This window comes from Triticum aestivum, chromosome 1A (genome assembly GCF_018294505.1).
Source record: "Triticum aestivum cultivar Chinese Spring chromosome 1A, IWGSC CS RefSeq v2.1, whole genome shotgun sequence".
NCBI classification, from domain to species: Eukaryota; Viridiplantae; Streptophyta; class Magnoliopsida; order Poales; family Poaceae; genus Triticum; species Triticum aestivum.
Genome location: NC_057794.1, coordinates 147,282,339 through 147,309,611, shown reverse-complemented (window position 1 = coordinate 147,309,611; position 27,273 = coordinate 147,282,339). Strand labels below are relative to the sequence as shown.

The following is a 27,273-nucleotide window of genomic DNA, read 5'->3' as shown; positions in this document are numbered from 1 at the left end:
GCAATTTTTGAAAACGTGCAATTTTTCCTAAATTCAAACAAAACCACGAAAAACTCCAGAATAAAACCTTATTTGATTTTTTATTAAATCCTCAATATTTCTTTATTTTGGGAAAGTCATTTTATTCCCTCTCTCATATTTTTATAATAGAAATAATTGAAGATAAAATAAATAAAATCAAATGATCCTATTTTCAAAATTTGAGAAAACTCAAATATGAAAATAACGAAATGCCCAACTCTCTTCGAGGGTCCTTGAGTTGCGTAGAATTTCTAGGATCAACCCAAAATGAAAATAAATAATGATATGCAGTGATGATCTATTGTATAACATTACAAATTGAAAAATTGGGATGTTAAAGTCATCAACCTTCGCACGCTCAATCATGACCGCTAGCATATCCGCCACTATATTAAATAGCATGGGCAATACAGAGTCACCTTGTTTCAATCCCTTCTTCGTTTGGAAATAGAGTCCAACATCATCATTGACCTTAATGGCAAGACTACCTCCAAAAATGAAGCTATGGATCATAGCGCACCACTTTGCAGAAAATCCTAGTTGACTCTGAGAGTTTGTTGAAGAAAGTGCCACTTGACTTTGTCTTAAGCCTTTTCAAAGTCAATTTTGAGCACGACCCCATTCAAATTTTTTCGGTGTAATTCATCGATTGTTTCATGAAGGATAACAACTCCATCTAGGATGTGTCTTCCTTGAAAAAAAGTTGTCCGTGAAGGACGAACCACATGTTCAGCAACTGAATTTTGCCTAATAGTCGCGACCTTCGTGAATATTTTAAAACTAACATTAAGGAGGCAAATAGGTCTATATTGTTGTATCCTTACAGCCTCATTAACCTTAGGTAATAAAATAATCTCACCAAAGTTTAAGCAAAACAATTATAGTTGGCCAGCATGAAGGTTGCTAAACAAAAGCAGGAGATCCAGTTTGATGACTTCCCAGAAGTTATGATAGAACTCTGCGGGAAAACCATCCGGACCTGGGGCTTTGTTGTGCCCCATTAGGAAAACCACCTTTCTAACTTCCTGCTCAGAGTATGGGGCTGTTAGAAGGTTGTTTTCCTCATTAGAGACTCGGGGGATGTCATATGTTCGGGATTCATCCATCGAGAAGTTTCCTTCCTCTAGTGCTCCAAATAGATTTTTGTAATAATTAGTGATATAATATTTAAGTTGCTCATGCCCCTTAATCGTGCCCTCATCCTATTGTAGTGAATGAATAATTTTCTTCCGGTGTCTGCCATTGGCGACTCCATGGAAATATCTAGTATTTGAATCACCTTCAGGATAAATTGAGAGTTGGAATGTTGGTACCATTTGAGTTCCTCTTCATGTAACATGTTAGCTATTTGTGCATTTGAATGATTCTTGATCTCGATTTCATACTCAGATAGAGGTCTAACCTCTACCACAGCTTCTAATTCATCAATGATAGATGAAAGACAAAACTTCTCCTTTATGAGGATACCCACCGTATGCCTAGCCCAACCACCAAGGAATTTATGTAATGCACGCATTTTGTTATTCCATCTGTGTATTGGGGTAGGCCCGGCTACCGGTTTCTCCCACACCACCTTGACCATGTCATGGAAGCCATCCCAAAGCAACCACCCAAGTTCGAACTTGAACTTGCGTCTATGTTGTGGTCATGGCAAACCTGTAGTCAGGAGAATGGGTGTGTGGTCTGATATAGCCTTGATACGAGGTAGAGCACGAAAACACACCATAGGAAATTTAGATTCCCAGTCGGTATCCATGAAAACACGATCTAGTTTCTCATATGTCGGTTCCAGAAGACTATTCGCCCAAATGAATTGTCTTCCAATCATGTAAACCTCTCACAGATCTAGACTGTCGATGACAGCATTGAAAAGGAAAGGCCAATGATTATCAAACCTATCACGGTTTTTCTCATTTGGAAATCGAAGAAAATTGAAATCCCCACCTATAAGAATGGGATAGGGATTATCTTTCGCCACATTAACCAATTCACGGAGAAAATCTGCCTTGAACTCATCCTGGGCTACCCCATACACGGAGACGAGGGTCCATGTGAAGTTATCGGCCTTATTGCGAATTATGGAGTTTAACGTGAAACTCACCATCTGAACTAGCCAAAACATCCATAGTCCATGTATTTACACCAAGTAAAATGCCCCCAAAACGACCTCTAGGAGGTCGCGAAACCCAAGTGAAGTCTATCCCGCCCGAAAGATGGTTAAGCAGACTCAGTGAGAAATCACCTCTCCCCGTTTCAAAGATAGCCAAAAAATCTAAATTGTATTCCCTATTACATTCCGCAATGAATAAATGTTTAGCCAATCATGAAGACCTCTGCTATTAAAAAACATTCCATTCATGAGGAAGGAATAAAGAGATTTAGAATTCTTCGCCCCCTTATGGGACTTACTAACTTTTTTCAAACGAGAGGTCTTTGATTTACGTCCGGATGTTGTAAGTTCAATCAATGAACTAAGCCCAGGTTTGTCTATACCCACGTCAGAAACCGCTCCTACTAAATGAGAGAGTAGCTGACCATCTGATGTGACATGCAGCTCCTCATCATCAGTATGGGAGGCATAAGACTAGATAGAAACACGCGGAGAAATTTTTAATCGGTCATATTCCAAGTGTTTCAAATCGTTAGTCATAATAGAAATTTCCTTCTCATTGGAAAAAGCTAGAAAGGATTTCGGTGACGATGTGGTACCTTGGTTGTCGATGTGGAGCCCTCCATGGACTCGCACAACCGTTACCCTTTGTGGATTGAAGTCTCCATCGACATGGACATACGATAGCACCACCTATCGAAACCACACCAAAAATTATCATGTCTTCATTGCATTTGACATCTCCAAACCCCTTATTTACTTGCATGTGCAATGTTTTACTTTCGGTTGCTAGACTCCTAGAATTGCATGTGTAGGGTGATACTTGACTTGCTAGAATTGCTAAAATCTGCCTACAACTAAAATTGAGAAAATGTTAGTTTTTATTTGGTCAAGTAGTCTAATCACCCCCACTCTAGACATAATTTTGATATTACAGGAATGGGTGCCCATGATAATGTCAGTAAAAAAGAAAAAATTCATAAGTATGATTTTTCTGGATGTTTGGTATGTCAGGCCGTAATTCCAGCACCGCAGATACCATGGGCTGCATTCCCCGTGAAAATGAACACGGGTGTACAATGGGGCACCCAGGTTTGATATCCCAAAATTTCATTTTTTTCTTAAAAAAAGGATCCTTTTTTAATGCTACTTTCATGTAGGGGTGGTGGCGCCGATGAACCATCACATCCTGCCAAATGTCGGCTGCTTTACATCATCTTCCCTCCTCATTCTGTTGGGTAACATAGTAATTTCAAAAAAATTCCTACGCACACGCAAGATCATGGTGATGCATAGCAACGAGAGGGGAGAGTGTGATCTACGTACCCTTGTAGACCGACAGCGGAAGCGTTAGCACAACGCGGTTGATGTAGTCGTACGTCTTCACGGCCCGACCGATCAAGCATCGAAACAACGACACCTCCGAGTTCTAGCACACGTTCAGCTCGATGACGATCCCCGGACTCCAATCCAGCAAAGTGTCGGGGAAGAGTTCCGTCAGCACGACGGCGTGGTGACGATCTTGATGTACTGCCGTCGCAGGGCTTCGCCTAAGCACCGCTACAATATTATCAAGGATTATGGTGGCAGGGGGCACCGCACACGGCTAAGTATATGATAACGTGGATCAACTTGTGTGTCTAGGGGTGCCCCCTGCCCCCGTATATAAAGGAGCAGGGGAAGGTGCGGCCGGCCAGGAGGAGGGCACGCCAGGAGGAGTCCTACTCCCACCGGGAGTAGGATTCCTCCCCTTTTCCTAGTTGGAATAGGATTCGGGAGGGGGAAAGAGGAGAGAGAGAAGGAAGGGGGGGCGCCGCCCCCCTCTCCTTGTCCTATTCGGACTAGGGGGGAGGGGCGCGCGGCCCAGGCCTGGCCACCTCTCCTCTCTTCCACTAAAGCCCACTAAGGCCCATATACCTCCCGGGGGGTTCCGGTAACCTCCCGGTACTCCGGTAAAATCCCGATTTCACCCGGAACACTTCCGATATCCAAATATAGGCATACAATATATCAATCTTTATGTCTCGACCATTTCGAGACTCCTCGTCATGTCCGTGATCACATCTAGGACTCCGAACAAACTTCGGTACATCAAAATGCATAAACTCATAATATAACTGTCATCAAAACCTTAAGCGTGCGGACCCTACGGGTTCGAGAACAATGTAGACATGACCGAGACACGTCTCCGGTCAATAACCAATAGCGGAACCTGGATGCTCATATTGGCTCCCACATATTCTATGAAGATCTTTATCGATCAGACCGCATAACAACATACATTGTTCCCTTTGTCATCGGTATGTTACTTGCCCGAGATTCGATCGACGGTATCTTAATACCTAGTTCAATCTCATTACCGGCAAGTCTCTTTACTCTTTTCGTAATACATCATCTTGCAAATAACTCATTAGTTGTTATGCTTGCAAGGCTTATGTGATGTGCATTACCGAGAGGGCCCAGAGATACCTCTCCGACAATCGGAGTGACAAATCCTAATCTTGAAATACGACAACCCAACATGTACCTTTGGAGACACCTGTAGAGCTCCTTTATAATCACCCAGTTACGTTGTGACGTTTGGCAGCACATAAAGTGTTCCTCCGACAAACGAGAGTTGCATAATCTCATAGTCATAGGAACATGTATAAGTCATGAAGAAAGCAATAGCAACATACTAAACGATCGGGTGCTAAGCTAATGGAATGGGTCATGTCAATCACATCATTCTCCTAATGATGTGATCCCATTAATCAAATGACAACACATGTCTATGGTTAGGAAACATAACATCTTCGATTAACGAGCTAGTCAAGTAGAGGCATACTAGTGATGTTTGGTTTGTCTATGTATTCACACAAGTATTATGTTTCCGGATAATACAATTCTAGCATGAATAATAAACATTTATCATGATATGAGGAAATAAAATAATAACATTATTATTGCCTCTAGGGCATATTTCCTTCAGTCTCCCACTTGCACTAGAGTCAATAATCTAGATTACATAGTAATGATTCTAACACCCATGGAGCTTTGGTGCTGATCATGTTTTGCTCGTGGAAGAGGCTTAGTCAACGGGTCTGCTATATTCAGATCCGTATGTATCTTGCAAATCTCTATGTCTCCCACCTGGACTTGATCCCAGATGGAATTGAAGCGTCTCTTGATGTGCTTGGTTCTCTTGTGAAATCTGGATTCCTTTACCAAGGCAATTGCACCAGTATTGTCACAAAAGATTTTCATTGGACCCGATGCACTAGGTATGACACCTAGATCGGATATGAACTCCTTCATCCGGACTCCTTTGTTTGCTGCTTCCGAAGTAGCTATGTACTCCGCTTCACATGTAGATCCCGCCACAACGCTTTGTTTAGAACTGCACCAACTGACAGCTCCACCGTTTAATGTAAAGACGTATCCAGTTTGCGATTTAGAATCGTCCGGATCAGTGTCAAAGCTTGCATCAACATAGCCATTTACGATGAGATCTTTGTCACCTCCATATATGAGAAACATATCCTTAGTCCTTTTCAAGTATTTCAGGATGTTCTTTACCGCTTTCTAGTGATCCACTACTGGATTACTTTGGTACCTCCCTGCTAGACTTATAGCAAGACACACATCAGGTCTGGTACACAGCATTGCATACATGATAGAACCTATGGCTGAAGCATAGGGAACATCTTTCATTTTCTCTCTATCTTCTGCATTGGTCGGGGATTGAGTCTTACTCAATTTCACACCTTGTAACACAGGCAAGAATCCTTTCTTTGCTTGATCCATTTTGAACTTCTTCAAAACTTTGTCAAGGTATGTGCTTTGTGAAAGTCCAATTAAGTGTCTTGATCTATCTCTATAGATCTTAATGCCCAATATGTAAGCAGCTTCACCGAGGTCTTTCATTGAAAAACTCTTATTCAAGTATCCTTTTATGCTATCCAGAAATGCTATATCATTTCCGATTAGCAATATGTCATCTACATATAATATCAGAAATGCTACAGAGCTCCCACTCACTTTCTTGTAAATACAGGCTTCTCCAAAAGTCTGTACAAAACCAAATGCTTTGGTCACACTATCAAAGCGTTTATTCCAACTCCGAGAGGCTTGCACCAGTCCATAAATGGATCGCTGGAGCTTGCACACTTTGTTAGCTCCCTTTGGATCGACAAAACCTTCCGGCTGCATCATATACAACTCTTCTTGCAGAAATCCATTCAGGAATGCAGTTTTGACATCCATTTGCCAAATTTCATAATCATAAAATGCGGCAATTGCTAACATGATTCGGACAGACTTAAGCATCGCTACGGGTGAGAAGGTCTCATCGTAGTCAATCCCTTGAACTTGCCGAAAACCTTTTGTGACAAGTCGAGCTTTGTAGACAGTAATATTACCGTCAGCGTCAGTCTTCTTCTTGAAGATCCATTTATTTTCAATTGCTTGCTGATCATTGGGCAAGTCAACCAAAGGCCATACTTTGTTCTCATACATGGATCCCATCTCAGATTTCATTGCTTCAAGCCATTTTGTGGAATCTGGGCTCACCATCGCTTCTTCATAGTTCGTAGGTTCATCATGATCTAGTAGCATGACTTCCAGAACAGGACTACCGTACCACTCTAGTGCGGATCTTACTCTGGTTGATCTACGAGGTTCAGTAGTATCTTGTTCTGAAGTTTCATGATCATTATCATTAGCTTCCTCACTAATTGGTGTAGGTGTCACAGAAACTAGTTTCTGTGATGTACTACTTTCCAATAAGGGAGCAGGTACAGTTACCTCGTCAAGTTCTACTTTCCTCCCACTCACTTCTTTCGAGAGAAACTCCTTCTCTAGAAAGTTTCCGAATTTAGCAACAAAAGTCTTGCCTTCGGATCTGTGATAGAAGGTGTATCCAATAGTTTCCTTTGGATATCCTATGAAGACACATTTCTCCGATTTGGGTTCGAGCTTATCAGGTTGAAGTTTTTTCACATAAGCATCGTAGCCCCAAACTTTCAAAAACGACAACTTTGGTTTCTTGCCAAACCAAAGTTCATATGGCGTTGTCTCAACGAATTTTGATGGTTCCCTATTTAACGTGAATGCGACCGTCTCTAGAGCATATCCCCAAAACGATAGCGGTAAATCAGTAAGAGACATCATAGATCGCACCATATCTAGTAAAGTACGATTACAACGTTCGAACACACCATTACGCTGTGGTGTTCCGGGTGGCGTGAGTTGCGAAACTATTCCACATTGTTTTAAATGTACACCAAACTCGTAACTCAAATATTCTCCTCCACGATCAGATCGTAGGAATTTTATTTTTTTGTTTTGATGATTTTCAACTTCACTCTGAAATTCTTTGAACTTTTCAAATGTTTCAGACTTATGTTTCATTAAGTAGATATACCCATATCTGCTTAAGTCATCTGTGAAGGTGAGAAAATAACGATATCCGCCACGAGCCTCAACATTCATCGGACCACATACATCTGTATGTATGATTTCCAATAAATCTGTTGCTCTCTCCATAGTACCGGAGAACGGTGTTTTTGTCATCTTACCCATAAGGCATGGTTCGCAAGTACCAAGTGATTCATAATCAAGTGGTTCCAAAAGCCCATTAGTATGGAGTTTCTTCATGCGCTTTATACTGATATGACCCAAACGGCAGTGCCATAAATAAGTTGCACTATCATTATCAACTCTGCATCTTTTGGCTTCAACACTATGAATATGTGTGTCACTACTATCGAGATTTAATAAAAATAGACCACTCTTTAAGGATGCATGACCATAAAAGATATTACTCATGTAAATAGAACAACCATTATTCTCTGATTTAAATGAATAATCGTCTCGCATCAAACAAGATCCAGATATAATGTCCATGCTTAACGCTGGCACCAAATAACAATTATTTAGGTCTAATACTAATCCCGAAGGTAGATGTAGAGGTAGCGTGCCGACTGCGATCACATCGACTTTTGAACCATTTTCCACGCGCATCGTCACCTCGTCCTTAGCCAATCTTCGCTTAATCCATAGTCCCTGTTTTGAGTTGCAAATATTAGCAACAGAACCAGTATCAAATACCCAGGTGCTACTGCGAGCATTAGTAAGGTACACATCAATAACATGTATATCACATATACCTTTGTTCACCTTGCCATCCTTCTTATCCGCCAAATACTTGGGGCAGTTCCGCTTCCAGTGACCAGTCTGCTTGCAGTAGAAGCACTCAGTTTCAGGCTTAGGTCCAGGTTTGGGTTTCTTCTCTTGAGTAGCAACTTGCTTGCTGTTCTTTTTGAAGTTCCCCTTCTTCTTCCCTTTGCCCTTTTTCTTGAAACTAGTGGTCTTGTTGACCATCAACACTTGATGCTCCTTCTTGATTTCTACCTCTGCAACTTTCAGCATTGCGAAGAGCTCGGGAATAGTCTTATTCATCCCTTGCATATTATAGTTCATCACGAAGCTCTTGTAGCTTGGTGGCAGTGATTGGAGAATTCTGTCAATGACGCAATCATCTGGAAGATTAACTCCCAATTGAATCAAGTGATTATTATACCCAGACATTTTGAGTATATGCTCACTGACAGAACTGTTCTCCTCCATCTTGCAGCTATAGAACTTATTGGAGACTTCATATCTCTCAATCCGGGCATTTGCTTGAAATATTAACTTCAACTCCTGGAACATCTCATATGCTCCATGATGTTCAAAACGTCGTTGAAGTCCCGATTCTAAGACGTAAAGCATGGCACACTGAACTATCGAGTAGTCATCAGCTTTGCTCTGCCAGACGTTCATAACATCTGGTGTTGCTCCAGCAGCAGGCCTGGCACCCAGCGGTGCTTCCAGGACATAATTCTTCTGTGCATCAATGAGGATAATCCTCAAGTTACGGACCCAGTCCGTGTAATTGCTACCATCATCTTTCAACTTTGCTTTCTCAAGGAACGCATTAAAATTCAACGGAACAACAGCACGGGCCATCTATCTACAATCAAACATAAACAAGAAAGATACTATTAGGTACTAAGTTCATGATAAATTTAGGTTCAATTAATCATATTACTAAAAGAACTCCCACTTACATAGACATCCCTCTAATCCTCTAAGTGATTACGTGATCCAAATCAACTAAACCATGTCCGATCATCACATCAGATGGAGTAGTTTCATTGGTGAACATCACTATGTTGATCATATCTACTATATGATTCACGCTCGACCTTTCGGTCTCTGTGTTCCGAGGCCATATCTGTATATGCTTGGCTCGTCAAGTATAACCTGAGTATTCCACGTGTGCAACTATTTTGCACCCGTTGTATTTGAACGTAGAGCCTATCACACCCGATCATTACGTGGTGTCTCAGCACGAAGAACTTTCGCAACAGTGCATACTCAGGGAGAACACTTCTTGATAATTAGTGAGATATCATCTTATAATGCTACCGTCAATCAAAGCAAGATAAGATGCATAAAAGATAAACATCGCATGCAATCAATATAAGTGATATGATATGGCCATCATCATCTTGTGCTTGTGATCTCCATCTTCGAAGCACCGTCGTGATCACCATCGTCACCGGCGCGACACCTTGATCACCATCGTAGTATCGTTGTCGTCTCGCCAATCTTATGCTTCCACGACTATCGCTACCGCTTAGTGATAAAGTAAAGTATTACAGCGCGATTGCATTGCATACAATAAAGCGACAACCATATGGCTCCTGCCAGTTGCCGATAACTTGGTTACAAAACATGATCATCTCATACAATAAAATTTAGCATCATGTCTTGACCATATCACATCACAACATACCCTGCAAAAACAAGTTAGACGTCCTCTACTTTGTTGTTGCAAGTTTTACGTGGCTGCTACGGGTTTAAGCAAGAACCAATCTTACCTACGTATCAAAACCACAACGATAGTTTGTCAAGTTGGTGATGTTTTAACCTTCGCAAGGACCGGGCGTAGCCACACTCGGTTCAACTAAAGTTGGAGAAACTGTCACCCGCTAGCCACCTTTGTGCAAAGCACGTCGGGAGAACCGGTCTCGCGTAAGCGTACGCGTATGTCGGTCCGGGCCGCTTCGTCCAACAATACCGCTGAACCAAAGTATGACATGCTGGTAAGCAGTATGACTTATATCGCCCACAACTCACTTGTGTTCTACTCGTGCATATAACATCAACACATAAAACCTAGGCTCGGATGCCATTGTTGGGTAACGTAGTAATTTCAAAAAAATTCCTACGCACAGGCAAGATCATGGTGATGCATAGCAACAAGAGGGGAGAGTGTGATCTACGTACCCTTGTAGACCGACAGCGGAAGCGTTAGCACAACGCGGTTGATGTAGTCGTACGTCTTCACGGCCCGACCGATCAAGCACCGAAACTATGGCACCTCCGAGTTCTAGCACACGTTCAGCTCGATGACGATCCCCGGACTCCGATCCAGCAAAGTGTCGGGGAAGAGTTCCGTCAGCACGACGGCGTGGTGACGATCTTGATGTACTGCCGTCGCAGGGCTTCGCCTAAGCACCACTACAATATTATCGAGGATTATGGTGGCAGGGGGCACCGCACACGGCTAAGAATGATGTGATCAACTTGTGGAGGGGCGCGCGGCCCAGCCCTGGCCACCTCTCCTCTCTTCCACTAAAGCCCACTAAGGCCCATATACCTCCCGGGGGTTTCCGGTAACCTCCCGGTACTCCGGTAAAATCCCGATTTCACCCGGAACACTTCCGATATCCAAATATAGGCTTACAATATATCAATCTTTATGTCTCAACCATTTCGAGACTCCTCGTCATGTCCGTGATCACATCTGGGACTCTGAACAAACTTCGGTACATCAAAATGCATAAACTCATAATATAACTGTCATCAAAACCTTAAGCGTGCGGACCCTACGGGTTCGAGAACAATGTAGACATGACCGAGACACGTCTCCGGTCAATAACCAATAGCGGAACCTGGATGCTCATATTGGCTCCCACATATTCTACGAAGATCTTTATCGGTCAGACCGCATAACAACATACGTTGTTCCCTTTGTCATCGGTATGTTACTTGCCCGAGATTCGATCATCGGTATCTCAATACCTAGTTCAATCTCGTTACCGGCAAGTCTCTTTACTCGTTTCGTAATACATCATCTTGCAAATAACTCATTAGTTGTTATGCTTGCAAGGCTTATGTGATGTGCATTACCGAGAGGGCCCAGAGATACCTCTCCGACAATCGGAGTGACAAATCCTAATCTTGAAATACGACAACCCAACATGTACCTTTGGAGACACCTGTAGAGCTCCTTTATAATCACCCAGTTACGTTGTGACATTTGGCAGCACACAAAGTGTTCCTCCGGCAAACGAGAGTTGCATAATCTCATAGTCATAGGAACATGTATAAGTCATGAAGAAAGCAATAGCAACATACTAAACGATCGGGTGCTAAGCTAATGGAATGGGTCATGTCAATCACATCATTCTCCTAATGATGTGATCCTATTAATCAAATGACAACACATGTCTCTGGTTAGGAAACATAACCATCTTCGATTAACGAGCTAGTCAAGTAGAGGCATACTAGTGACGTTTGGTTTGTCTATGTATTCACACAAGTATTATGTTTCCGGATAATACAATTCTAGCATGAATAATAAACATTTATCATGATATGAGGAAATAAAATAATAACATTATTATTGCCTCTAGGGCATATTTCCTTCACATTCCTCTAGGACTGTCTTTCCGCCGGCGACAGTGACAAGAACTCTACATCAATAGTCATATCGTTCTTCAGCAGTGCTGGAATTGGAATATTGGGTCGTCCGCTAAGGGGACAACACGAGAGTGCAGACATCCTCGATATACAACAAGAAAAGGTTGTCGATAGCGGGCGAGATTTCTGGTTTTTTTCGAAACTATGATGATTTTTATAGCAAATTCAGAAAATATACACCCTAATGCAGAAAAATCAAAAGTATCACCCTGTCAGCCTTTTGTTGGCCGAAAAGGGACTTTTCGGCCTACCATTGGCCGAAGAGGGACTTCTCGGCCTACCATTGACCGAAGAGGGACTTTTCGGCCAACCGCTGGCCAAAAAGGACTTTTCGGCTAACACCGTTCTAGAAAATTCATATCAATTAGGATTTTTAGTATTTTAATTTGATTCTTTTTGCATTAGATTAGAAATTTTATGAAGTTTCTGTAGATATCAAGTTTGACTAGATTTGAAAGTTTGAATTTGAATTTTTATGAATTTGCTCAAATCACTAGATTGCCTATAATTTGAGCTAGGAGTATTCTTTTTAGATGGTTCTTTTTGCTACTGGTTCTTTGTGACTTTGTTTATCAATAGTAATTAATTGGTGAATTTTAGGATTATTTAAAATTAGGTTTTCACGAAAATAGTTCTGTTTTAGTGTTTTATAGGTTTTGTGCTATTTCTTTTAATTTTAATTGCTTTAAATTGTTTTCTTTATTTTTTGACATATTCTTTTAGTTTCTATTAAGTTATTAGTAGATATTTTATTTGCAGTATTTTATTTCTTTTATCCTCCATTTTCTTTCCCGTCGTTCTTTCCCTCCATTTTCTCCCGCTATTTTCTTTGCCGCCATTTTCTCCCGCCATTCTTTGCCGCCATTCTCTCCTACCATTTTCTTTCCCGTCATTTTATTTGCCGCCATTCTCTCCCTCCATTTTCTCCTGCCATTTTATTTCGTGCCATTCTCTCTCGCCATTTTCTTTCCCGCTATTTTCTTTTCCGCCATTCTCTCCCGCCATCTTCTTTCTCGCCATCTTCTTTCTCGCCATCTTCACTTCTCAACTTATAAAACGAGCCTCATGTTGTCCACGACTGTAGATAACATCGTCTGACATGGTCTGTGTCTCCTGGGTCGGTGCTGCTGGTAGAGTGTGAAACACTGTCTGAGAGAAGTCATAAGTGTTTGCAGCTTCGTCATCATCACCGGAGAGTGTTTCACACCTATGACTTCTCTCACACAGTGTTTCACACTCCACATGAAGGCATCATAGTCATTCTCCGTCGATGCAGCACTCCTTATTGTGGCGGGAGAGAATGGCGGGAAAGAAAATGGCGGCAAAGAAGATGGCAGGAAAGAAAATGGAGGGAAAAAGATTGCGGAAAAGTATTTTTTTCATGTATAAAACGGCAATGGTTGTACATGATTTATAAGGAACTTTTAAATATAAACTCCTATGAAGCTCAAAACAAGTTTTCTAGTAGGATAAAAGAAATAAAATACAAAAAAATACTACAAATAAAATAGCTACTGATAACTAAACAGAAACAAAAAGAATATGTCAAAAAACTAAAGAAAATAATTTAAAGCAATTAAAATTAAAAGAAATGGCATAAAACCTATAAAACACTAAAACAGGACTGTTTTCATGAAAACATAATTATAAATAATTATAAAATTCGTCAATTAATTACTACTGATAAACAAAGTCACAAAGAACCAGTAGCAAAAAGAATCATCTGAAAAGAATACTCCTAGCTCAAATTATAATCAATCTAGTGATTTGAGCAAATTCATGAAAATTCAAATTCAAACTTTCAAATCTAGTCAAACTTGATATCTACAGAAACTTCATAAAATTTCTAATCTAATGCAAAAAGAATCAAATTAAAATACTAAAAATCCTAATTGATATGAATTTTCTAAAAGAGTAGAGCAGGTGTTGGCTGAAGAGGGACTCTTTGGTCAACTGTTGGCCGAAAAGTCCTTTTTGGCCAACGGTTGGCCGAAAAGTCTCTCTTCGGCCAACATGAAGCCGACAGGGTGATACTTTTGATTTTTCTGCATTAGGGTGTATAGTTTCTGAATTTGCTATAAAAATCATCACAGTCTCAAAAAAAATCAGATTTCTGAGCTATTGACCGTGTATAATTTTACCGATTGATTAATTATCTCACCTTTTCTCAAAAAAAAATATCCACCCTTCTCTCTCCTTCACCTAAAAATCAAATATCCCAGTTGGCATCTCTTATAGACGGCTGATTGTACACCATTCTGCATGCCATTATATGGAACACATATTTGTTCGCCCACGCTTTACTTTGAGATCCATTCTGCCTGCCCATATGGGGTTCATGTGCGCGCTCCCTCCCGTTCCATCTCTCTCTCTCTCTCTCTCTCCGCCCCATGTACACATACATCTTTTGCCAATCTCTTTTCCGGCTTTGCGACAAAGATCAAGTGGAATGTACACATTTCTGATCTAGATCAGCTCGCTCTCAACGTGCCAAAAAGTTGGTGGATTCAATTTCATTTGGACCATGATGCACAGTGGGAACACCAAAAATACATTGCATCGTGAACCAAAATGCGACATCTCAGTACATCGATACCCTGATACATTATGCATACGTAACTACTCCCTCGTTTCAAATTACTCGTCACAGAAATGGATGTATCTAAAACTAAAATACATCTAGATACATCCATACCTGTGAAAAGTAATTCGGAACGAAGAGAGTAGTAACATACTATACCTGTCTAAAAAATGAAACTAATAACATACCCACATACATTCGTGTCCATCCAGCTGCCGGCCGGCGACCATGCCGCCGCCTGGAATGTCTGCCATGACCTAGAAAAGTAAAGTGGTGTCTCCAACATCACGGATGTCGCGCGGGGCGCGAGAGGTATACTCGGGATTGCATCACTGACCGCCCGACTATGAACCCCGGCACAACGGTGAACCCGACGACGCGGTTCCCGGCCAGAGCCAGTGCCATGCCGGCACCGTCTTCCCCGTCCATGTCGCTTACGCTCTCCATATAGACCTCCGAGAACCGCATGCGTTTGTCGCGAGCCCCGCGCCAGTCTCCGCATGCGTTTCACCGGAGACCTCCGAGACTCGCGACAAACTTACGCTCCCAGAGAGCTTGAGCTTGCTGAGCGAGTTGATGGAGCTGTCAAGGGACTCGTCGTACACATCGCGGGCCACAGAATACGCCCCGCCCGACCCCGCCGGCGAGCGCTTGCGGCGGAGGAGCCTCGCAAACCTGCGCGCGAGGCCCCCCGCCTTCTGCTGCGGCAGCTCGGCCGCCATTAGCGTCTCCATTGCCGCTGCTGGTACTGACTTGCTCTCAGACTCTCACGCCTCACTAGCTAGCTTCCTCCCGTTGTGTGGAGGCTGGAGAGAAGAGAAGAGAACAGAGGAAAATGGAAATGAATGGGATTAGTTAGTACTACTCGCATGCGTTTGTCGCGAACCGTATGCTGTCATGGGAGTGGTATGATGTATTCAGGGGCCTGGTACTGTGACAGAGTAGAATAATTAATAAAGAAATTAGGGATGCTGTCATGCACCGTGCCCTGATTATTTAACTGGTCTGCCGGACTGTGGTACAGATGGGGACGTGTTTTCGGTGCACACTGGCGTGATTTTTCTCGTAGTAGTTTACTACTCCCCTCTATTCACAAATACAAGAAGTGCATTTGTGAACGGAGTATATATTTTGGGTGGAGGGAGGACGGGTGGTAGGCTTTATTATCTCATTTTACGAGCATCGGATTCGGATTACCAGGTTGATCTATTAAAAAAAGAATAATTTTTTTTAAACGAAGACGCTAGAAGCCTTCTACTTTAAGTTAATAAAGCCACCAGACAGCATTCAAACAAGATTTTAAGCTTACATACCACATAGCCAAAATAAAGAGGACAACACTGTCCCAAATACGCGATAAGTTTCAAACAGCCTGACACACAGGCAAAGCAGGATAAGACTCGGTGAACGTCAAAGCCAATTCCGTCGCGGACGCAAATACCAAAAGCTCAATCTGTCGAAGTGGTCTGTCGATCAGCATTTGGAGTGCTTTTAATCTTCTCCATGATCTCCCGCATGCGCTCAACATTGCACGGCTTCTCCAACGATGTCCACATCGTAGGGTGAGATGACATTTGAAAATAATATCATCAGATTAAGCAGGGAATTTCTTCTCAATCGTAATTTTCTTCCGAGTCGTCCAAAGAGACCACAGAAGCGTCCCTATGCAACGCCAAACGATCCTTGCGTTCGCTCCCCGCTGGGACAGTAGCAAGGAAAGCAGGTCCCCTCCGAAGATGGGATTCTAGTTCTGACTAAACGTTTCTGTAACGGCGCTCCACGCAAACCTAGCTAGAAAGCAACCAAAGAAAACATGGTCCACATTCTTCCCTAGTCCGCAAACGGCGCAAGAACCATCAGCTGGCCCGTTGCGTTTGGCCACATTGTCCGACGTCAGCAGGCGGTTTCTAAACATCTGCCACATAATTTTTTTGGTTTTGAGTGGCAGGGCAGCCTTCTATAGCCCCCTTGCTATGTCCAATGAGTTTCCCTCGGTCATTTTATTGTATAGTGATTTGATCGAAAACTTTTGAGAGGCAACCATGCTCTAGGTGACAGCACCAGCCCCCAAACTGAGTTGTCGGCCGCCTAGCATGGCCACGACATCGGCCCAGCCGGCCTCTTCAGCCGGGTCGAGGGTGCGCATGAAGTGTATCGCTGGGGGGTAAGACCTAAGAGCCTCGCCCACTAAAATATTTGTGTCAGTGGCAAGTTGGAAGATCGCTGTGTGGGATTGCCATAGCGGTGTCTGACCCAACCAGCTATCGAGCCAGAACCGCGTGGACATGCCATTATTAACGCTAAAACGGGCCCCTACCAAGAAAGTCGGTCTAATCGCTTGGATCCCATTCCAAAATGCAGAACCGAACGACTTGGCCTTGAATAGGTTCCCGTCCGGGAAGTATTTCGCCCGGAGGAGATCTGCCCAGAGTCCCGACTCGTTTTGGGAAAGACGCCACCACCATTTGGTAACAAGAGCTACATTCATTAGCTTGGAGTTAGTAATCCCCGAGCATCCGATTTTTTTTGCCCTACAAACCACCGCCCACTTGACCAGATGTTATTTGCATTTGATTCTGGTTACTTCCCAAAAGAACCGGGAGCGAGGGGTGTCTAGTTTTGCATGGACTCCATCCGCGAGAAAAAACATCCCCACTGTAAAAAGTGGAAGTGAGGAGAGGTGTAACGCCCTTGATGCGGCTATATCTCCCACGTGTCGAAGCACGACTTAGAGGCATAACCGCATTGAAAGCAAAGTCGCAAGTGAGGTAATCTTCACACAACCCATGTAATACATAAGGGAAAGAGATACATAGTTGGCTTACAATCGCCACTTCACACAATACATGAATAAAGCATTACATCATCCAGATACACACAAGGTCCGACTACGGAACCAAAATAAAAGAACACTACCCCAAATGCTACACAGATCCCCGATCGTCCCGACTGGGCTCCACTACTGATCAACTGAAACGGAACAACATAACGAACACGATCTTCATCGAGCTCCTCCTTGAGCTCAGTTGCGTCACCTGCACGGTATCATCGGCACCTGCAAGCTGGTTTTGGAAGTATCTGTGAGCCACAGGGACTCACCAATCTCACACCTTCGCGATCAAGACTATTTAAGCTTATAGGAAAGGTAAAATGTATGAGGTGGAGCTGCAGCAAGCGACTAGCATATATGGTGGCTAACATACGCAAATGAGAGCGAGAAGAGAAGGCAAAGCGCGGTCGAGAAACTATGGTCAAGAAGTGATCCTAGAACAACCTACGGCAAACATAACTCCAACGCCGTGTTCACTTCCCGGACTCCGCCGAGAAGAGACCATCACAGTTACACACGCGGTTGATGTATTTTAATTAAAATAAACTTCAGGTTTTCTACAACCGGACATTAACAAATTCCCATCTGCCCATAACCGTGGGCACGGCTTTCGAAAGTTCAAATCCCTGCAGGGGTGTCCCAACTTAGCCCACCACAAGCTCTCACGGTCAACGAAGGATATTCCTTCTCCCAAGACAATCCGATCAGACTCGGCATCCCGGTTATAAGACATCCTCGACAATGGTAAAACAAGTCCAGCAACACCGCTCGAATGTGCCGACAAATCCCGATAGGAGCTACACATATCCCGTTCTCAGGGCACACTCAGATGAGACTAGCTACGAGTAAAACCAACCCTCAAGTTTCCCTGAGGTGGCCCCGCAGGCAGCTCAGTTCGGACCAACACTTAGAGAAGCACTGGCCCGGGGGGGGGGGGGGGGGTTAAAATAAAGATGACCCTTGAGTCTGCAGAACCCAAGGGAAAAAGAGGCTAGGTGGCGAATGGTAAAACCAATGTTGTGCATTGCTGGAGGAGTTTTATTCAAGGCGAACTGTCAAGGGGTTCCCATTATAACCCAACCATGTAAGGAACGCAAAATCCAGGAACATAACACCGATATGACGGAAACTAGGGCAACAAGAGTGGAAGAAAACACCAGGCATAAGGCCGAGCCTTCCACCCTTTACCAAGTGTATAGATGCATTAATTAAATAAGAGATATTGTGATATCCCAACAAAATATCCATGTTCCAAACAAGGAACAAACTCCAATCTTCACCTGCAACTAGCAACGCTATAAGAGGGGCTGAGCAAAGCGGTAACATAGCCAAACAACGGTTTGCTACGACAAGGTGGGTTAGAGGCTTGGCTTAGCAATATGGGAGGCATGGTAAAGCATGTGGTAGGTATCGCAGCATAGGCATAGCAAAAGAGCGAGCATCTAGCAAGCAAAGATAGAAGTGATTTCGAGGGTATGGTCATCTTGCCTGAGATCCCGCAAGGAAGAAGAACGAGTCCATGAAGAAGACAAACGGACGTAGACAAACGGATCCTCACAAACGCGACGTTATCGGAACCAAACCGAAGAAGCAACACCGGAAAGGAGAAAACAACATAGTAAACAACCACGACATGAACATGGCATGATGCACAATCAAGTATGATGCATGTCTGGTTTAATGAAGTATGGCATGGCAAAATGCACAAACAATCCTACAAATTAAATGGAGCTCAACATGCAACTCCGTTGCATATTGACGAAACACCACGACAAGTTATTTAGTTCGATCTTGTTTATGTACCCAACAATATTAAATGTTGATTAACATGGCAAGAGGTGAAGCAAAAGAAAACTACCTATCTAGGCAAGTTTAAATGAGGCCGGAAGAACAAAACAACAAGTCCGGAAACTCCTCATATGCATATTTTAGGTTTGGTACTGATCTGCCCTAAACACAATTTTAGAGTTGATAAATATGCAAAGAAAGTACACCATGTTAAACTAGGCATTTTTCTACCCCATTTACATATAAAGTTTGTTAGGTTTGGAGCTACGGTTATTTAGTTATGGAATAAATCATTTTAGCATGGCAATAGGCAAAATTTAAACAAACAACATTATAAACATTTTAAATATAGATGAAAGTTGCACAATATGAATCTACACAAAATTCTAAGCATCTTTCATATTAAGTTTGTTTTAATCCGATGCACGGTGCAACAGTTATTAAATGCATGATGCTTGGGGGGTTTTCTGCAAATTCTTTTTACTGGAATAATTAGGAAATTCGTAGATCTAGAAAAAAACATGAATGGGCCAGAACAGAGGCCGGCCCAAAAAGCAACAGGGGCGGGGGCTGCTCACTCCGGGCCCTTGAGGCCTTTGGCCTGGGTTGTGCAAGAGGCATGCTGGAAGGGAGGGGGGGTGCTGGGCCTGCCGACGGGGTCAACGCCAGACTGAACCGAGCGAGCCGCTGATGCTCTCATTTCTGAAGAAATAGAAACAGCAGCAGGAGGAAGGAAGCGGCGGTGCTGAAGTGTCCTGGCGGCCGGATCCGGCGATGCAGCGGGGCAGACGGGGTCCGGCGGCCTTGGGGATGGAGCCAATCCTGCGCATGGAGACGGTTCGGGGCACGCATCCGAGTTCCATGGCTGGTGAGCTGCAAGAAGATGGCGGCGGCTCTCTGGTAAGAAGGAGAGGGAAACAGAAGAGGAAGGGAGACTACGAGCGGCAGAGGAGGCGCCCACCGGCGAGCAGCAGGCCCGGTCCTGCGAGGAGAGATGGAGCTGGCACGGTGAGGTCCTGAATGACCCACAACGAGCCTCGGGTAGCCATGGCCGTGGTTTTCCTGGCGAGCGGGGTCGATAGCAGAGTGGTTGAGCACTTGGAGAGAGAGAGAGGTGAGAAAGAGAGAGAAAAGAAGGAAGAAAGAGAGCTAGGGAAGGGAAGGAGCGGGACGAGGCGGGCAATATGACCTGCTATTACTGTTGTCGCCGGCGGCATGGACGCGCAAGGCGGCGGGGAGGCGCTGGAGCTCACGATCCACTCGGGATCGAACAACGGAGGGAAAAAAAGAGGCACCACCTCGGGCGTCCACGAGCATGCGGGCGGGCGACGAGGCATGTCAGTGGTGCCCGCAGGCGAAGGACGACAGGGGCTGCTCCAGGCGCCTGAGCGGTGGCGGTCGCGGCCAGGAGCGCGAGGACAGAGACGGAGGTGGATGGGTGGATCGAGGGGAGGAGGCTGGATGGATCGGGAGGAGCTAGTTGATTGGCTCGGGGAAAACAGTGGATGCCCTGGGTTGGTTGGTGGATCGGGCAAGATCCCGATGAAGATGTTGCTGGCGGCGGCGCGAGGGACAACTGCCTAGAATTTAGGGTTAGTCTAGAAATGGACAAAGGACACTATATATAGCGATTCAAATCAGTTTAGGGCGGTTTGGTCCCTCCGGTCGTAATCGGACGTTCCGGGAAAAATAGACTAGGGAGTCCAAATATGAAAACGGTGATGTTTTGCAGATGTTTGGGGATGATCCGAATCCAACGGTGACGACTAAGCGGGTCGGGTCCGGGACAGCTTCCGGACGCGCGCGAGGGATTCGATGCACTGTGCAGAGAGGGTTTTGGACCATGCGATCGCATCGGACGGCTCCGGACGCAAAGAGGGGTAGGAGGATGGACTAGGTGAGCTGTGGCGAGACTGCGAGGGGAGAAAAGAGAGAGAGAGGGCCCAGCATCTGTTTCCGGAGACCAAAAACGTCCGACGAAAAGACCGACTACTATGTCGCTATAGTTTAACGATTGGGCTATCAAACGAACTCCGATTGCGATGAAACTTGGCGGACGGCCTACCTACAACATAAAAACACCGCATTCCAACTTTCAACCCCATTCCGAGAACATTTTCCGGCCACTTATAAAATACTATTTCGGACATGCCGCGGGCGCATGCAGGTGTGTCTGGACTCAGAACGGACAAAGGAAGAAACAGGGAGGCCGGGACGGATGCAAGTTTTGAAAACATGATGATACAATGCACATGATGACATGGCAAGATGCGACACGCAAGCAAATGACAAGGCAACGACAACGAATAACTGGAAGACAACTGGCGCAATGGTCTCGGGGCGTTACAACACTCCACCACTACGAGAGGATCTTGTCCCGAGATATAGGATGGCACCGGATAGAAAAACGGAAGAGGAAGAGGTAAAACAAAGTTGCTTCTTTCACAAACAAGTGAAACCAAAGAACCTTGAAAAGGTTAAGCCATTTCGAGAAAAGAATACAACGGAGATGACCAAGTTGAAAACACTCCGTTAGGATAAAAGAACAAGAAAGAACAAATTCGGGCAGCACTCCGGTTGAATAGAAAAGGAATTGAATAAGAACTTGGTAAGATGAGAAGATACTTGATGAATTCACAACATAGTGCCTCCGGAACTATTGAATGAAAGGAACAAGGGGTAAGAAGGATTTCATACAACACTCTGGTTGAGAAGGGAGCCAAAAACTTGACAGAATGGGAAGAACTTGAAAAGAAGGCATGACACTCCGGTTAAATGGATAAGCACGAAAAGAACATGATCTTGACAACTCGAGATGATAATTGGAAAGAGCAACATCACAAAGCGTCCGGAACAAAGAATAGAAGATAAATAATTGAAAGAAAAGAATGGAGAAGAAAATGCCAGCTTCTGCCACAAAAGAGCTTGAAAAAGCATCCTTCGGAGAAGGGTCTAACGGAGCTGTTGGAAAACCAACAACGAAAAGAGTAAGCTTGTAGTGGGATTATGGAGAAAAACTCTAAACTAAGAGGTGAAATTCTGCCACTCACGAGAAAAAGAATTGGACTGATATGAACAAGAAGACAAGAAAATATTTCACCGGGAGGAAAGATGAAGAACTTGGGTCATTTATGAGCACCATAAATAGCAACAATCCTTAGGGAAAGCTTTAGGTGAAACACGACACAAGATAACTCCAAAGTAGAGATTGATGGATTAAAAATACCTCATTCTTAACAACATGTGAATCATGAAACATGAACTCAAATTATCAAGAATGACATAATACCACCTCCAATGATACGGAAGAAAGAATTGCACTCCGGATTGCAAGATGAAGAATACTTGAACTCCTCTGAAAAGAATCTCAATGAATGCTTCGAGAAGAAATTAAATCCTTGATGAACCATCAAGTAGAGCCTCCATGAATAACTTCGGTAACAAAAGGATAACGAGAAGAAAGAGAAATTGGAAACACAAGGTGAATCCTTGCAATGATTAGATGGACCTTCGCGATGAAATAAATTGAGAGAGCTTGGAACTCCGGAAAAGAAAAGATGAAACAAGTGAAACCGAGAATTTGATGAGCCTCCGGAATAAAGAATTGAATTTACACGATGAAACAAAGAATAAGAATTACATTATGGGCATCCTTCACGAATTAAATTGATGACAAACAATGGATTTGGCACACTACTTATTCTCGTAGAAAGGATTAAGATAGATATAGCGTCAACTTGAGAAGGTCTTCAACGAATCATCGGTCGGGTTGAAACAACGAATACATTGATATGATAAACAAAGGAAGAGAATCTTGAGCAAACCATCGTAAGAATTGAAAATGAACGAAGCAAGGGGAACGAATCACCGGTAAAGAATAGCAAATGAACGAAGGTACTTAAGAGAATCAAGGTGCAGGGGAACGAAGAGATCATGAACTGATTAGAGGATATTTGAATGGTGCACCGGTAAGATTTAGAGAATGAGAGCTGAAAGCTGAGAATGAATAAACCTAAGATGCAGGGCTCTGGAGATTCAAAGTGCAAAGACTCCTGAATTATTTCGGATGGGTGAAAAGAATATCTCACAATCGAAAAACAATTATGAGAGGATGACACGAAGCTAGAGCCATTGATCCTTGAGAGAGCGGAAAAGGATATGGAGGAAAACTCTTCTTCGGTCTTCAAATGTTGAGAATGACGACGAGAAGCACCACCGTGAAAAGTTGAGATACTTTGGCATGCCGAATTTACAGGTTGAGCCAATGGTGATAAGAATTTGCCAAATCTTGGAGAAAGGCATTCGACTGATGATAACTCATTCTTATGTCAAACTTTGAAAAGAATTTGAGAAGCTCCAGGAAAATAAGAAGAGTCAGGTAAGATCCTAGAAAAGGACCTGTGGGTTAGGGCCCACTCAAAAAAACACCATTGAATGATTACTTGAAAAGGAGATAGCACCGGTTGAATTAAACGCCTTGAATTGAGATAACAAACTCGAAATATCATGGACGGATTGATAATGGAGACACAAACCTTTTGAGATATCTTCAACACTCCGGAATTGAATAGCGAGAAGTGAATTATTATGAGGTGCACCGGTAAGAGAAGGCATTTGAAGCAAGGAAAAGAATATGATCAACACGGAAAACTTGAATTGAATCCACCGGAGAAGATAATGAGTGAAGAGTGACGAACTTGAAGCTCCGTTAGAAACTTCATGAGAATCACCGGATCAGAACATTCAAAGACAAGAATGAAGAGTCTTCACATGAATAAAATGGATACTTGATTAAAAAATCCGAGTCCTTAAAGAAAAAGGGTGGGTGGGCAGGAAAAACAGAAGGCAACTTGGAACGGATGAAGCAAACACCATTGACGAAAAACTGATATTGGATCTTGCAAATGTTGAAATGATCGGATCCACTTGAAGAGAAAACACGCCGGTTGAAAAGGATTGACATGACAATCTCGATAAACGAGAAGGATTAGTATTCACATAGGAATATGAGAACATCGCTTGGAAAGAGGCATGGAATCAACATTTGACATCAAAGCAACTCGAGTACCATAACTGAAAACAAAACAAAGGATTGGCTTGCAAAACAAGCTGGAACAAACATATGATAGAGATTTCATCCGAAGTTTTCGTGGTGGGGCCTACACGGGCTTGACCGTACAGCACCATCATGTACAAGGCAGTGCACATGACATACGAAGCATCCCCGAGTCAGCATAGCCAAGGACTCTTTAAGACACAACGAGACCACTGTAAAACCAACCGTGGATAGGCAGACCACTAGACGTCGAACCCCAATTTCATATTATACATCTGTCGGAAAGATATCCTAAGAGCTACTTGAATTCCCACTTATAAACTCCCGAAATTTTCTGGTTATGCAATCAGGTGTTGGGGGTACAAGGGAAGCATAATATCTCACCCAAAACTAACAAATCCTACATCCAGTTGTATCCATCCTTCAACACATAACCAAGAAACCTTCGGAAATCATTTACCTCAACCTTCGAAAAGCATCCGTTATACAAGTTATGGCAATACTCCCGAACTCCCTCCCAAGTACTGGGTGGCATCGAGGTTATCTCACCAACAACTGCATAAAAGAGATTTTTGATGTCGGCGAAACTCAGGTATTCCAGAATCTCAACGATAAAATTGTGACGACAACACCTCGGAGCTCAACTCCCCGGGACACTGCCACAACCCCTAAATGTCAGGAGGCACCAAGAACAATGTTCTCGTCACAAAACCATCAGAACAATTCCAAGATACCCGTGTGATCCTAATTTTTTTAGTGAAATTTGAGAAGAGAAGAGTCAAAATTCTACGTCAGGATGCCTTACCAGAGCGACGAAGGGACTGAGGACTAAAAAGAATTCCTAACTCTCTGATATATATATATATATATATATATATATATATATATAATCCTAAATGACTCAAAACATTTTTCTAGACTCAACAACGCTAGCGATTCGATCAAGCAGGGGGCTCCTAAGTCGGGGAAGGCTCTGATACCAACTTGTAACGCCCTCGATGCGGCTATATCTTCCACGTGTCGAAACACGACTTAGAGGCATAACCGCATTGAAAGCAATGTCGCAAGTGAGGTAATCTTCATACTACCCATGTAATACATAAGGGAAAGAGATACATAGTTGGCTTACAATCGCCACTTCACACAATACATGAATAAAACATTACATCATCCAGATACACACAAGGTCCGACTATGGAACCAAAATAAAAGAAGACTACCCCAAATGCTACACAGATCCCCGATCGTCCCGACTGGGCTCCACTACTGATCAACTGAAACGGAACAACATAACGAACACGATCTTCATCGAGCTCCTCCTTGAGCTCCGTTGCGTCACCTGCACGGTATCATCGGCACCTGCAAGCTGGTTTTGGAAGTATCTGTGAGTCACAGGGACTCACCAATCTCACACCCTCGCGATCAAGACTATTTAAGCTTATAGGAAAGGTAAAATGTATGAGGTGGAGCTGCAGCAAGCGACTAGCATATATGGTGGCTAACATACGCAAATGAGAGCGAGAAGAGAAGGCAAAGCACGGTCGAGAAACTATGATCAAGAAGTGATCCTAGAACAACCTACGGCAAACATAACTCCAACGCCGTGTTCATTTCCCGGACTCCGCCGAGAAGAGACCATCACGGTTACACACGCGGTTGATGTATTTTAATTAAAATAAACTTTAGGTTTTCTACAACCGGACATTAAAAAATTCTCATCTGCCCATAACCGCGGGCACGGCTTTCAAAAGTTCAAATCCCTACAGGGGTGTCCCAACTTAGCCCACCACAAGCTCTCACGGTCAACGAAGGATATTCCTTCTCCCAAGACAATCCAATCAGACTCGGCATCCCGGTTATAAGACATCCTCGACAATGGTAAAACAAGTCCAGCAACATCGCTCGAATGTGCCGACAAATCCCGATAGGAGCTGCACATATCTCGTTCTCAGGGCACACTCAGATGAGACTAGCTACGAGTAAAACCAACCCTCAAGTTTCCCCTAGGTGGCCCCGCAGGCAGCTTAGTTCGGACCAACACTTAGAGAAGCACTGGCCCCGGGGTGGGGGGGTTAAAATAAAGATGACCCTTGAGTCTGCAGAACCCAACGAAAAAATAGGCTAGGTGGCGAATGGTAAAACCAATGTTGGGCATTGCTAGAGGAGTTTTATTCAAGTCGAACTGTCAAGGGGTTCCCATTATAACCCAACCATGTAAGGAACGCAAAATCCGGGAACATAACACTGATATGACGGAAACTAGGGCAGCAAGAGTGGAAGAAAACACCAGGCATAAGGCCGAGCCTTCCACCCTTTACCAAGTGTATAGATGCATTAATTAAATAAGAGATATTGTGATATCCCAACAAAATATCCATGTTCCAAACAAGGAACAAACTCCAATCTTCACCTGCAACTAGCAACGCTATAAGAGGGGCTGAGCAAAGCGGTAATATAGCCAAACAACGGTTTGCTACGACAAGGTGGGTTAGAGGCCTGGCTTAGCAATACGGGAGGCATGGTAAAGCATGTGGTAGGTATCGCAGCATAGGCATATCAAAAGAGCGAGCATCTAGCAAGTAAAGATAGAAGTGATTTCGAGAGTATGGTCATCTTGCCTGAGATCCCGCAAGGAAGAAGAACGAGTCCATGAAGAAGACAAACAGACGTTGACGAACGGATCCTCAAAAACGCGATGTTATCGGAACCAACCCGAAGAAGCAACACCGGAAAGGAGAAAATAACATAGTAAACAACCACAACATGAACATGGCATGATGCACAATCAACTATGATGCATGTCCGGTTTAATGAAGCATGGCATGGCAAAATGCACAAACAATCCTACAAATTAAATGGAGCTCAACATGCAACTCCGTTGCATATTGACGAAACACCACGACAAGTTATTTAGTTCGATCTTGTTTATGTACCCAACAATATTAAATGTCGATTAACATGGCAAGAGGTGAAGCAAAAGAAAACTACCTATCTAGGCAAGTTTAAATGAGGCCGGAACAACAAAACAACAAGTCCGGAAACTCCTCATATGCATATTTTAGGTTTGGTACCGATCTGCCCTAAACACAATT

The 27,273-nt window shown here is 43.5% G+C and overlaps 1 protein-coding gene across 1 annotated transcript; it reads right to left on the bottom strand.

Moving 5' to 3' along the window:
• Positions 1–19,364: 19,364 nt before the first annotated feature.
• Positions 19,365–20,700, bottom strand: LOC123108387 (uncharacterized). Its single transcript, XM_044530212.1, has 2 exons — positions 20,087–20,700; positions 19,365–19,998 (listed from the first exon to the last, which is right to left on the bottom strand). The coding sequence occupies exons 1-2, from the start codon at positions 20,460–20,462 to the stop codon at positions 19,700–19,702; spliced, it is 675 nt and encodes a 224-aa protein (XP_044386147.1). The 5' UTR covers positions 20,463–20,700; the 3' UTR covers positions 19,365–19,699.
• Between the last annotated feature and the right edge of the window lie 6,573 nt (positions 20,701–27,273).